Below are 15,042 nucleotides of genomic sequence, written 5' to 3'. Positions count from 1 at the left end.
AAGATGCAAATTATTTCATGAAATAATATCAATGCAAATTACTTTCACCAACTTTTGTCGGGTATTGTATCTTATAAAAGTCATTTTTCTTTATCTGTAAATGATATAAGAAACGAAATGTAGCTGTCAGATTATGCTGTTAATCCTTCAGATTCCTCCAAAACCACCAAATCAATTCTGTGGTGGAAACATATACAAATAACATGAGTCGAAGTCATGGACATAAGCTGTGTAACCTGCAGGATATGCTCATTGTTTTGCGTTGCTAGGCAACAGTCAAGTCCGTTGGTTGTGGAATTATTTTTGTTGGCAGAGCCATTTAACCTGACGTAGCTCATAATTTTCAACTATAAAACCGTTTATTTGTGTAGAACTGTCTGCTGTGACAGGAGTGGGTGTTTCAAAAGGCAATTATTAAGTTATATTAAAAGATTTAATGAATAAATAAAGAAAAGAGCAACAAATTCAAGGCACCTGCTTGTTTGTGCCATCATTTTTCCCCCTCAATGACTTATTTTGACATAATTAAGAATATTCCAGTGGAAACAAACCCTGACTCCACCACATTCTACCTCATGTGTTTACATATAAATGAGGCAGTCGAGGAGGAGGAGGCCGACAAAGAGAACGAGGAGTGCAATAGAGGAAACGTTTATTTGGATTAAGGCGGAGGGAAAAATCCCATTGTTGCTGAATGGAAAGTTACAGCCTGACAGGAAATTTCCTGAAGGTTTCTGACCTGGGGTTTTGTTTCCAAAGTGTCCCGAGTACTGAAGCACCAGAGTCTGGCTCTACATTTAAGACATGGATGAGCTCTTCACTCACCTGCAGGTCTTTGCCTTTGAAGCTGCACTCGTCTCTCTTGCTCTCTGGAGTTTTCCACGTTAGCTGCAGGAGAGACACATGTCAGGAATTCATATGAAAACAAACATGGTAATGTAACAAAGTACAAATACTTTGTTATGGTACTGAAGTACAAAATTCACACATCTGTACTTTACTTTGTTATTTATATTTCTAGCAACTTTACCTTTTACTCCACTACATTTTCTCTTCACTATCTTTGTTACTTGTTACTACCAAATAAAATCAGAAGAAGAAGAAGAGTTGGTATTATGGTCTGTATTTATATAGAGCTTTGCCTATTCTTGACAAGCTGCTACAGTTTTCATATGGAATTAGATTTGTGTCAATATTTTCAACACTTTTTAAGAAGCAAATAAAATATTGATTTAATCATTCAAAAATATTGTATATATATATATATATATATATATATATATATATATATAATAATATAATTCATTGTTTGAAAATACACTTGTTAATTGAAAATACACTTCTTTGTGAGAGAGCACAAAGAACAAGTGAGGGAGTGCAAAGAACAAGTGTATTTTCGAACAATAAAATGCAATATTTTATACTAGATTTGAAGCCACAACCTTTCAGTTTGAAGGACAACTCTTTTACCAAAGTCATTTTCTGGTAAGATACTTTAAGGTACTTTACACAAGACAGTTTCCAGACGCCTTACGTTTCTCTGAAGTTTGCCGGCGCCAATGTCAGAGAGATTGAGAGCATAGAGAATCTCCCGGGCACCGACGTACAGCACGTTGTCCTCTTTACTGAGGAGCAGCGAGGTGAAGTTCACAACGCCACGGGCCGAGAAGCTTCTGGTGGTTCTCTCCTTCGCACCTGAACGGGAAACACAACAAGAAATCATTCAGGACATTTAAAAAAGAGCTCAGGTTGAACTTGAGGATATTATGATGTATGATGGAGGAGCTGCTGCTGCTGCTTTAAGGAATAATTCAGTTAGCTTACTAGAGAAGGGCTAGTATTTTTGAAAAATGGTGCTTCCCAACCTCAGTTTCCCCTGAGTTGATGTAACCGAGCTCAACTTCACTTTGTTGTAGCTGGCTGGTTCAACCCCTCGACTCTGCGTGTGTTAAATGATGGCCAGGAGGTTTGCGTTGCAGTTCATAACACCTTTTATTCTGGACAGGAACAAGAATATGTACTGGTCACATACAGGCTCGACAGGCGGCTCACGTGCAGCACACTTGAACGCACCTCCCATTAACTGGCAGCGTTTCTTAATACAATATAATACACAATAAAATAACTGGTCACATACAGGATCGACAGGCGGCTAACGTGCAGCACACTTGAACGCACCTCCCATTAACTGGCAGCGTTTCTTAATACAATATAATACACAATAAAATAACTGGTCACATACAGGATCGACAGGCGGCTCACGTGCAGCTAGGGTTGCCAGCTGTCCCGTATTAGCCGGGACGTCCAGTATATTGGGCCTGATTTATTTGTCCCATACGTGCCCTCTCTTGTCCCGTTTATTGACTGCTACGATGATCTAACCACTGAATGATACAACAACAACAACAACAGCAGCAGTGCTGATCACGACACTTGAGAATCATCGACGACACCTGTCACAGTGTGACGATGACAGGTGCCGTCCCGGCAACAACAACCGCGCCACTTCCGATCTACCCTTCACAATAAAACTACACATCAGGTATCCTGACAAACTCTACTAAGAGCTGCCATAATAATAATTAAAAAAAATACGTTACACACTGTATATTCACACAAAACCATACTCGTCACCTTTTGTTCCTTATTTCATAGTGACAAAGTTGGCAACCCTACGTGCACCACACTACAACAGCACAGCAAGGTAACGTTAGCACAGAGGCTAACTAGTTAACTGAGAAACCGTGTTTACACCATTAAATTAACATTCCAGCACCTACAAATGCCACGACTCACTTATAGCTTACACATTAACATCCTTAATAACCACAGTATGTATATATTCATACAACAGGAAATATTGACATACGTACACAATAATTGTACGCACTGCTGCACTTTGCAACTCACCTTGAACGCATCCCAACGTGCACTGAGCATTCATCAACTGTCACTGAAAGAGCGCGCTGTTGAGCCACTAAACTCCCAAAAATACATTTCCAATACACGGCAAGTGGAATCTCATATATAATCGGTTATATTGAGAAATATCTTCATTCTTTTTTTTTTGTTACGTGCCCACCAGTGACACTTGGTCCTGTTAGCTTAACTGTTAGCAAAGATGGCGGACACTGTTTACATTCTGGGAATGAGGTCCCGTTCCCCTATGAGTGGTCATTAGCGTCATTAGCGGAGCAGTTTCAAGCCTCGGACTAAGTGTCACGTAACAAATAAACAAATAAAAGAATGAAGATATTTCTGCACTCATGGGAAACTGAGGTTGGAAAGCACAATGTTTCCAAAAATACTTCCCCTATTCTAGTAATACGAAGCTAAATGCAATTCGGTGACATATTCCTTTAAGAAATAAGGGGCACTGACTTCCAGTAGAAACATTGAGAAAAGTTAAACTTAATGACAGTGTAAAGGGATTTTTATCACCTCGGAAAATGAATAAACAAATGTATCCAAAAACCTGTGAAATAATCAAGTGTTTACTACAAAATAAAACATTAAAATGGAGTATTGTTACCAGTTTATCTCCGATAAGGACATTTAATCAAATACGATTGACAAACAGGACCTTAAAAATGGTATTGTTTTAGGAGAATCACTTCTAAATAGACATTATTTATAAAAACTTATTGAAAAAGTGCCACAGTTATGTGTCCGTTTTAAATTTCAAACATGTTAGTATATAATTGTTAACTAAATGAATGAATGTATAGTTAATTAATTAATTTAGGTTAAAAAGAGGATTATAACTACATACACAGGCATTAGTAATCATTACAATTTGGTCACTTCCTAAAGTGTTGTTCTGTTTAAGAGGTAATAAGCACACAATGTGTGTCTGTACTGTAGCCTGCAGTACGTGCGACCTGGTTTAACCTCACCTCAGCGGGTTGGTACAGGAGGAGGCTGAGAGATTTCCTCTCCCTCGGGTAAATAACACGTTAATAGCGGCCCGTCGCCACAGCAACAGAGAATATTGTCGTTAAATCCGTCTGTAGAAACCACGAGGGACTCGCCTCTGCATACTGTACATATAAATGATAACCCACTGAGGCTCTTCTACGTCCTTCTCACTCATTAGGGGATAATAGGAGTGCTGATGCGTTGATGGTGTCTTTTTTCCACTTTCCCCACAGAGACTTGAGTGAACTTCATTGTGATTTGTATGGAGAGAAGAACAAGAAGCCAAAAAGGCCAGAAACCCAAACCAAAACAATAGCTCTGAGGGAAGGATATCGACTCAATTATTCTCTGGAGTAATAAGATAACCGCTGTCGCCCGTGGTGACCACATGCTGACAGAGGAAAACATAAAAAGGGGGGGCGGGGCCTCTAATTAAATGGAATGAAAGAGTTTACAACTTGTACAATGCGTTATTAAGTAATCATGTTTAACCCATGTGCTCTATTTTTTTTGTTTAAAGTGTACCTGTCTAAACTGTACTTGTACCAAAGTAAAATATTTTTACAGGTAGAAGGTACAAGACTGGTCCTCAGCTGCAACTTCACCAATAATTTTACACACTGGTCCTTTAAAATCAGCCTAAAAAAACCCACTATGCCTTTTAAAGCAAGTCCTATTCTTCCCATTACAAGTCAGTGACTTTGAAGCTGTTCTTATACGGTTTTGAAATGCATTGTCTTGTTTTAAAGCTGCCATATCAACTCATATGTTCTGTGCAAACTTCCAGTGTCTTTTCTCTCATTGTTCAGACTTCACAGTCTGCAAACTCATATCATCCAGAGCCAGACATTTCCCACGGGAGTTTGTGGAGACTGAAACGGCGCGTTCACGAACACAGGTCCACTTTAGAGACCACAGAAACCGGGGTCAAATAACTCGTAAAGTTCAAACAGAACACAGAAGGTTACCGCCAGAGCAAGATCACAAAGTCGACGATGAGTGTATCCGATTTGAACTCTCCCTCCCCCTCCCTTCGCCTTCGCTCTGCGTCCACCAGAGCATCTTAAATAAAGAATCCCCCTCAGTTGTTGTTTGACTGTCTGAAGTCAAGTCACGAGGAGCCGGTTCATGACAACGCAGCCCCAGAAATGTTGTGGCGATCGTCAGGAAGAGGAAAAAGAGACAGGACAAATCAGAGGACGAGCTGAAGATGGGACAAGAAGCCACAGTGTTGCAGACAAGTGAGCCCCTGTGTCACCACTGGAGTACAAACACGCTGTGCTTATCCGTCCATGTCTGTTTTCATTCTCTTGAGAGAGAGAGAGACGGAAAACATGGTCTCCACTTTTAAGTGTCTCACTGTGTCGGAGGGATGTAGTTTTAACGTGGGTCTGGAATGGCACCAGAACCAGAACCAGAACTGTGTTCATCTGAAAGCACCAACAGTGTTACATGTGGCGATCACTGTGGCCCCATAGCAAGAAGGTTGCTGGTTCACGTCCGGGCCTTTCTGTGTGGACGTGATTTCTCCAGGTTCTCTGAGTTCTCTGGTTTCTTACCACATGTCCAAAACAAGCAGACTCAGAGCGAACTCGGATCTGTCCAGGGTCCGCCTTTTACCCTAAGTCAGCCAGGATTGGCGTCCTCATGTGGAGGATAAAGCAGTAGACAATGGATGGATGGATGGACATGGAGACCATTAACTCCTTGGGGAAATCGGATGGGAAACAAAGACTCATTTTCAGGCAAACTTTCACTTAAACATTCAGCTTAACATATTCTTATTTCCTGGTTTCCTTACCACCATTTTCAATATTCAATCTCTGGTCATAACTTGAGCAGAACGACTTCCACGAACGGTGAAAACACGTCACTGTATCACTGTAAGCCACATGTTAGTGAGCACAGGTTCTTCATCTGTGACCCCTTTATAGAAAAACACACTCCACGGTTCAGGCAGCTGTAAGTAATGTGGGATCATTACCATTATTATGTAATTGGAAGCAATTTCTGCAAATGATGCAGCTAAGTGGACTCAAATACTCATGTAGACTGTCTTACGAATGCATTTAGATTAGAAATTAATTAGACTGTGCTTAAACGAATCCTTCTCCATTTTCACTGCTGATTTCCTGATGGTTCTGTGGCTAAAAAAACAGAAAGAAGGATAATTAAAAGTGTGAACAATTGCCTCCAGTGAGGAACTCTGGAGTAATTTGTCCTAAGGCGACAGAGATCTAAGTGGCTTTTTTCTTTTCTTCGTAGGGCAAGAATAACTGATTCAATCAGTGGCCTCCAGTAGAAGCCTTTATCGGCTCGTACAGCTGTGTGTTGAGAAGATCAGACGATTGCATAACAGCATTTAAAGCGACCGCTCCTGCTCAAGTTCTGCAGAACTACAAGAAAAGCAGTGAAAAAAAAGACTCTCCTTACAACTGGATCAGAATCTGCTCTGTAGAGAACTTGTTCTTGTTGCCGTGATATGAAAAAGACGAGTTCTAATCAAAGCCACCTGGGATCAGTAATCACGAGGGAGGTCCTACTTCTCATCTCTATAGTCTTCAGAACACAAACACGGCCGTCGTCTCGTCTCTGACGTAAGACACAAGAAAGAAGCGCACGAGCGGGAACATCTTCAAAATTAATTTGTTAAACCAACTAACCTGAGAAGGCAGCCGTGAAAAGTCTGTGACTAATCTCGAACCGCTGTCTGCAACGCAATGCACGACTCAGCCGTCACAATGTCTGTATTTTCATGGAAGTATTTTCTGGAAGAACCTTGTCAGGACAAGGTTCTTTCTGCATGGAGTTTGCATGTTCTCCCCGTGTGTGACAAACGTCCAATCACAGACGAGATGAACACATTTGCGACGTCAGCATCTCGGTACTGTAAGTCGTTAAATGGGTGGAATAACCGCCAGATATCGGAAGTCAACATGAATTTTTTTGACAATTCTACAGCTATAAAATCAAAAATAAATCCACATGATGTTGTGGAGTGACACGTTCTATTTTCCAAAGGGTGAATGTATTTTTTCTTAGTTTATTGAAGCTATCGCCGTCATTATTTGCTTAATTTATTACGTGATACGTCTCGTCTCCCTTAATCCTCCCGATGTCCCAGACAGTGTGTCAGTTGGAATGAATGAACTCTTGGCATCACTTAGACCTTGGAGGATAAAGTGGTAGAAGATGAATGAATTAATAATTGGAAAAAAAGCAAAACCATTCGACTTGAGTGAGATAGCGTAGCGGCAGAGCAGACGCTTCCTGGTGTTGGAGATGTGAAAACTAAGGTTTGGCAGTTTTACTCAACACTGTAGAACAACCTTGTGGAGATAACAACACTAGACAATAATAATGACGAGAGGAGAGGTGAGGAGACGCCACCAGGTACTCATGTCTTCATCTTCATCAGCTCGTTCTGTATTTGATCTTCCTCTGGAAGAACCCACATGACAAAGTAACCAAGCTCCCCTGTTTAGTGGGAAACAGTGGCCAATACGACAGGAAGCCAAGGTGCCTGAAATTCACTTTCACTCACTCATCTTCTACTGCTTTATCGTCCACATGAGGGATGCTGGTGCCAATCCCTGCTGAGATAGGGTGGAAAAATGGGGTCACACCCTGGACAGGTCACCATTCCATCACACTCTCACACCTACAGTCAATTTAGAGTGTCCAATTCCCAAATGTGAATGTTTTCAGACTGTGTGAAGAAACCAGAGAACCTGGAGAGCACACAGGGGAAGAACATGCAAACTCCATGCAGAAAGGCCCTTGTTTTGACCAGGTTCTGAACCCGGGTCTTCTTGCTGCAAAGGTAAGCGTGCAGAGTCTGGCGGTCATCTGGTGACATGAAGACAGAAAACAGGCCACACTGAAACAATAACTGAATTACCCCGAGTAATTTCCAAACTGGCTGTTAAGAGCTGCCGCCGAATTGTAGTAATTGTGTGGGAGCGCAGGAGTGGGAGAAAGCTGAAGGACGGAGACAAGAGCATCTGGAAAGCATCGACGCAACAGGCCGAGGGTCAATTCAGCGGGAGGTTCATTAGAGAAGCTGCGGGGCCTGCAGTGTGTGTTCGTCGGGTATTGTCTCCACTGCGTCATGCTGATGATCAGACGGTGATGGTGGAAATTTTGAACACATCTTAAAAAGCAGAAGAGGCTGTAAATGGTGTAATTGTCCAGGAAACTGTGTCAGTATGTGCACTAAAGCAGGGATAAACAATAACAAAGTACTCACACTCATGCTCTACATCATCTATTCTATTCTATTATTTTTCTATATTTGTATATGATTAGATGTTAAAAAATCATTCAAGGTTAATCACTTATTAACCTTTAATTTTGTATTATCTGTGCTGCTGTTACACTGTTAATGTCCCTGTTGTGGGACTAAGAAAGGATTATCTTATCTTAAAAGGTTTATGTGGTCCACTTATCTCCGGTGGCAGCATGAAACAATGGATTAGTAAACAAATACTAAATTTAACACCAACTTGTGTTGCTTTTAATAAATCAATCACAAATCTTTGTTTTCATGAAAAGAAACATCTGATTTCAGCGTCTTGAATATAAATATTATCAGTTTTCTTTGCTCCTTCACTGAAACTCTATGGTTTGTGGACACACCACGTTCGCCCGAATAATCTGGATAAAATCTAACTACGTATTATCTGACATATAATGTGATTGTGCGTCACTACTTTGCTGTAACCCAAGGATGAGAACTTTCAATACATGTTGGAAACAGTTCAGATTCTTAACTGACACAAACCTGGAACAATCAAAATAAAACAGAACAGTTAAATTACAGCCTTTGCTCTTTGGTCATTGCATTGTTTCAAATTACAATTTCACTTTGAAATGAATTGTTTAAGCCTGAAAACCAGGACATTGTAGATGTTGCAGTTTTTGAGGTTTGAGGCAAACAAAGAGTGACATTTTATTCACAATTTTACTCCACCAAAGAACTACTGATCGATTCATTGAGAGAAAATAACCGACAATTGAATCCGTGATGAAAACAAACATGTTTGTAAAAGAGCCCGCAGTAAGCCCTCAAAGATTCCCTTTCCCATGAAAAAAAAGGCCAATCTGTTTTGGTCAAAGCTGACCCCAGATTAGCCACAATAATCTAAACCAGCTGCCGGGTTCATCAGGGAAACACCGTGACCCTGCATTTTCAGTGTAAACAGAGCCGAGGTAGTGAGAACAGAGTGCACATGAAACTGTCACATGTTACTGTTTATTTACAGTATATAGGAACAGAGACAATGTGTCCTGACCACACAATGAAAATGAGGGAGAGATGAAATGAGAGTGTCTTTATTGGGTCTGCTGAGTGTGATTCATGTCCACAGTGAAGTGGACTGGACAGGATGACACGAGTGCCGTAAAAACCCGAGAAAAATCAGGATCAATGATCACTGAGATGGACACTGAATGAAATCAATAATCAATAATTTGTTATTTTATCAATCTACGTAATGTAAATTCTACATTTTAGATTTATTAGCAGGACATGAATATACTGTGTAATATGTGTATTATTGCTTTTGAATAAATATTGTTTGGTTTTTGTGGCTTTTAGAATGAGCTGTACTTTAAGCATGGGCCTTATATATAAATTTCTTCAAATGCATATGTTATTGATTGATTATCAGAACTAAAACTATCCTTTTTTGGGAAAAAATAAATCTCTGTCTCTGTTTCCTGCAGCCAATTGCATGGAATTATACCAATTATACACAAGGCAATTCTAAAGCGCTTTGCGCAGACATTAGAATACAAACATTAGATCGAAACAGTAAAAGCGTGATTTAAAACCAATTAAATTAGAAGTAGCAAGCAAAATATAGCTGAAAGGATTTACGGGGAAAGTTGCAGTAAAGAATAAACCAAGTTTTTGGCCCTGAGATTTAAATGAGATGACGCCTCAGGTGTTTAGGGAGTTTGTTCCACAGGTGAGGAGCACAGGAACTAAAAGCTGTTTGGTTCTGACCCTGGAGACATTGAGTCAACCTGTGCCTGATGAGCTGAGAGGTCTGGATGTTTCATACCTAACTAGTAACTAACTCTGAGATTGTAGACCAATAACAGGATTTAATCTATCTTTTTGATGAGTCACAATAAAATCAAGATGTTCAATAGCGTTTTCTACATTTACACTACTAAACATTGTACTCCAACGCCTTTATCTCGCTTGACACCTGTGTCATTTTCAATTACTCAAGGATCCCGGATTCAAATAGTCTGGACATGACAGCTTTCAAATAAGTGAATAGCTTTATTCACAGCGCGGGCCGCGGGCACGACCGCGACACAAAATCAGAGCGTGACCGTCGCCTGATGTCTAACAGAGGGCTGAGCAGATCAGTGGGGGCAAAGACGGGCAACATGAATGGCTTATAGGTGTACCTTTAAATAGCGTTCCGGCACACTAAGCCGCTCAGCATGGTTCGCATTAAAGCCTGGAACAAAAGGCGGAGAGAGAAGCAGATGCAGACCCCACTCCCCGAACCCATGATCCGTCCTGATAGGCGCATAATGAGAACCAGACAAGTGTTCACACCAACAACACATACAAATCCCCATTCATTATTCATGGAAGATTACCCACCTCATTAAGGCAGAGCCGGGGACCAAGAGACGGAGAGACGGAGAGAGAGAGAGAGAGAGATGTGGAGGGGAAGTCAGTCTATGTAATGTTACTGGATGTGGAGCAGTCCCACCTACACTACTGAGGACAAAGCATGCAAGCCATCAAGATGACCAGCGTCCAGTGTTGGACACTGAGGACCAGAAACCAGGATGAGAGCAGTTCCTGTTCCTGCTGAATAAAGTTCAGCTCCCTAAAGCCCAAAACTCTCGGTTCTGCTTTGATTCTGTAAACTGTCTGACGACACTCGAGCAGACACTACTAAAGCAAGTTATATTTAATCAAAAGCCTCTTTGATCAGCAGGTTCAAAGTAAGTTTGTGCAAATGGTGACCCACTGTGACGTCAACCTATGGTTTGGTAAAATGCTGTTTTGAGGCTTTAAGTTTAGTTCTTTGGCCTTTTGTCTTCACCATGTACTGACACCTGCACCCATTAGATCAGGGCCGGTGCTATGCAGTTTGGTGCCCTTGGCGAGATTGGCATCTGGACCTACCTAAAAATCCATTACAATCAAAAAACACTATATATCACATGCACGTAACAATCAGCAACAGCATTGTTAAAGGTCTAAAATGACTGTATCGGACCGATATCGGTATCGATACTCAAGTTTGTGATATCATCAGTGGTATCGTGGCATCCCAAATTATTGTGACGGATTAAACTTGAATATCATCAAAAAAACAGGGTGGGTATTAAGGTTTGTTCCAACTGAAATATATTACGAAAACATGTTTACTGTCTATATTAGTAACATAGTAAGGTTCATATTTGCATTGGAGATTAAAAAAAAGCCACTGCACACACATTTGTATTGTACTGTTTCAAGAGGTCCAAACAAACTCTCACACGCTTTTAAACTAAACAGTCGTTGTAGATTTCCTGTGCCTGACTCACTGCACTTGGCACTAAGTAAATTTAGGCCCCTATGAGTCCTCGGCCGAGTCCAGATAAGTCAGAAGGACCAGATATAATGACTCCTTGTTAGATTTTATTGGCCGATTGTAACCACGTACCCCTGTGGTTGAAGTTGTTTTGTTTCCCTGCACGACCCCTCGTGGAAAAGGTCACAGCTTATCATCGTGGCTAAAGTTACGGCAGCACAAAGCCCCGAATAAACAAAGCAAATCTTTCCATCACAAAAGGGAGAAGTGTGATTTTTGTTTTTCAGTTCGTGATTGATTGTGTGTGTTGTTGTGAAACGCTCCAGCAGGGCTGAGCTGTGGGCTTTGTTGAAGCTGGCAGGTGACAGAGAGAAAGAGAGGGAGATTACCTGTTGGTTTACAGGTATTTCATGTGGGCAGGTACAGGCTCGGGCAGGCAAAGATGGCCGACCGGCTCGGAGCTGACCCACTTACTGGAATGTTTTTTTTCACAGGTTATAAAGAGAGATTTATCTGCGTTTAACTTTTCTGACTTTCTAAGACTGTAATGACGGCTGAATGGGAGTTGCCGGCCACATTTGGATTTACCGCGATCCCGCCTTGATCTCATATAATCCATCATATTGTTGAGTTTTCCATGCCCGACACTAAGACACAGCACATCCGACATGTCAACTCCAGTGCTGCAGTACATCATTACGATAATTACATCAGCAGTGATCGTACTCCTCTGAGAATATGAACCGAAGCTGCACAGAAATCCCTCCGCTGAAGGCTAATTTGGCAAAATCCTAAACAAATGAACACGAAGGGTAGATTACAGCGTTGTGCAGGAATAGAGATTATTTGTGTTGCATCACAATAAGTATGTTCATTTATGGCGTATTTCCACTGGCTCTACTCACCTCGCCTCGCCTCAGCACGGCACTATTAGGTTGCTTCTCCACTACAAAAAAGTAGAGTCATCACTGCACGGCTGAGTGAAACTGCGGTGACTTTGTTTCATACGCGACACTCACACACACTAGTGACTTTAAACCAGACTCCTGTAGTTGTTGGAAATCAACCCGCGTTTTTAGGATTGTTAAGTTGTTTTAACTGATCTACAGTTCGGCACTGTTTGGCTTGATTTCTGTCCACATGTCCCAGAAGTACAGCCTCCTACTACACAGACTATAGCGGCAGTGGTCTGTGATGCCGCTCGTGATCACCGGCGCTGTCCCTAAATACACCACTCCACTTTAACAGACTCCTCTGTTAAATATAGAGGTTTCCCTGGTAGTTGTTGGAGATTAACCCTCGTTTTTAGGATTGTTAAGTAGTTTTAAGTGATCTACAGTTTGATTTGTGTGTGCGATGTCTCTTCCTGTGACGGCACTCTGGCCAGTCAGTGGCCAGCAGGCTGACCATAATACCTGGTAAAAGTTACTATGCTAGTGGAAACGCTACTTAAACTGTGGCGTGACGTGACGAGTAGAGCCGGGGGAAATGTACCATTAGTAATTAGGTCTGACCTATAGGTGTTTGACAGAGCTGCCCTTTCACAGTGCAGATGTGAATAGTTTTTATTTTGCTGAACACCATTAAAATGATGTTTATACCTGACAAAGCTCACGTGTGAAGTGTATAGATTTTTCTGTCCAGTCAATAAACAAAAACACCCTGGGAATTATTACACAATCAGATCGGTAGGCAAGATGTGAAAGCACAGAAATGTAGGGCGTACACATAAATCTAACTCAATCACCATCAATCAAATAACTACAAAAAGGGTATATTTATAAGAAAATTAAGATTCATTGGTGTTAAGTTTGACCTCTGGTAGATAAAGTAACAAAACGGTCTCACAAATGTGGCCCCAGACACAGAAGCACCAGTTATTCTGCCATACCCTGCATGCAGGTGATGTATACATGTGATAGTGACGCATACCTGCAATGTAGGGCTGTCACTTTTGATCCAAAATGAAGGTTTTTTGGTTTTTTTTATCATGAAATTTGACCAATCAGAGGCTCTCAATGTGCGAAACTTCAGTGCAGTTCCACAAGGCAGATGTATGGTATCATATACGGTTCGGTCTTCTCCTGCAGCGACGGTAAAATCTCAGAAACTAATGATGTTAAGTTGATGAAATCAATCAGGCGTGTTTGAGTAGGGAAAACATCTAAAACATGCAGAGGACCAGGAGTGGGAAACACTGCTCTAAATTGTTCAATGAGTGCCCTGTAAAGGGTTAAGATTAGATCAGCAATAACTAGTTATGGTTAAGTTTAGGGATAAAGCTTTGCGTCAATGCAGTGTCCTCAGAAGAAACGCTGTGTGTGTGTGTGTGTGTGACTGAGTCTTTGAAGGAACAGTGTGTCGAGTAATATTCTTTTTTTTACTGCAACGTCAGAGTCATTCTAAAGTCAAGAAGTGGATAAAACTTACTGTGGGAGAAGGTGAGGCGTGGGGTGACATCATTTTCTGTGACTGCCGTATGAAAGCAACCCATAAGCAGGACAGCGTAGGCTGGGAGACAGAGCCAAGCCATACTCATTGTCCACATGTGTCCCCCGGGTCCACCAAACAACTCGCTGTATCTTTGCCTTTCAGGGTTTTTGGGAATTCATGAAGAGAGAGTCTTTTTAAACCTGTGTTTATTTTTCCCTCCCTCTCTCTCGCTCTCTCTCCTCTCGCTGCAGCTCCGGGGCTCGTTGAATGGAAGGCTTTATGTGCTGCTGTGAAGTCGAGGGACTCCTTCACGGGCTGTAGGCGACCAGGCCGGCTTGAAATGATGATCTGTGACCTCAGAACATGACAGATAGCCTTCACCAGTCAGCCTCTGTGAGTACACAACCCGACGGCGTCTCGAGGCAGATCTGTGAAAGACAGAGGAAAAGACGACGAGGTAAGCATCAGCTGTGCAAATGCAAACATACGTTTTCAACATTTTAATTTAGTGTGCACACAAATGTCTGCAAAGGCAGTTTCCTTTAGTGTCAAGGATCATCACCAAGATTTAATCATTTCTTCCCGGGTCAATGACGACATTGTTTGGTCCCAAAGTTAAGAATGACCTCCCTTTAACCCTTAGAACACAGCTGATTTTTTCCATTACTATGTCAAAATGTACACTAGATACAGAGGTTATAGAGTTTTTCAGCACAACCTAGGCAATCTGGTGAAACATGACTTTCATTTTCACCACCAATAAAAACACACCTGAGCAAAAAAAAATTTACTCAAAATGTTTAAAATCAAATTAAAGCTGTAAAATTTGGAAAATATGTCACAGTTCAAAGTTCACTTGGCTCGTTTTTAGGAAAAAACGGTCACATTTTGTGACTTCTGCACAATTACCACGACTAAAAATGCAACATAAAATGAATCATAACTCTAATATGTGCGAGCGCTTTTCGCCGTGGTGATCACGAACACAATACTACGTAATGTGAAGGACTCTGAACAATGAGCGGATCGGGTTGTGGTTGTTGTGTTGTCGTCGCTTCAGCCCGCTGACAAACAACCTTGCACTCTAAGAGCTGTAATCACCCGAGTGTGAACAGCATGTTCTGTTGCTCTGTTGTGT

At 41.4% G+C, this 15,042-nt stretch overlaps 1 protein-coding gene across 3 annotated transcripts in view; it reads right to left on the bottom strand.

Annotated features, from left to right (window-relative positions):
- The window catches only part of sema4ba (sema domain, immunoglobulin domain (Ig), transmembrane domain (TM) and short cytoplasmic domain, (semaphorin) 4Ba), a 69,123-nt gene that overhangs the window by 16,881 nt on the left and 37,200 nt on the right, over positions 1-15,042 (bottom strand). For 2 of the 3 annotated variants that reach the window (XM_058645847.1, XM_058645846.1), the window contains exons 2-4: positions 13,902-14,332; positions 1,535-1,695; positions 826-888 (exon numbers count right to left, since the gene is read on the bottom strand). In XM_058645847.1, coding sequence (XP_058501830.1) covers positions 826-888; positions 1,535-1,695; positions 13,902-14,019 — 342 coding nt within the window. In that variant the 5' untranslated portion in view covers positions 14,020-14,332. Of the gene's footprint in view, positions 1-825; positions 889-1,534; positions 1,696-2,910; positions 3,124-13,901; positions 14,333-15,042 lie in introns of those variants that run through there. The other variant, XM_058645848.1, reaches the window with a different exon arrangement.

Source organism: Solea solea, chromosome 12, assembly GCF_958295425.1.
Source record: "Solea solea chromosome 12, fSolSol10.1, whole genome shotgun sequence".
NCBI classification, from domain to species: Eukaryota; Metazoa; Chordata; class Actinopteri; order Pleuronectiformes; family Soleidae; genus Solea; species Solea solea.
This window is presented reverse-complemented; position numbering and strand designations above follow the sequence as displayed.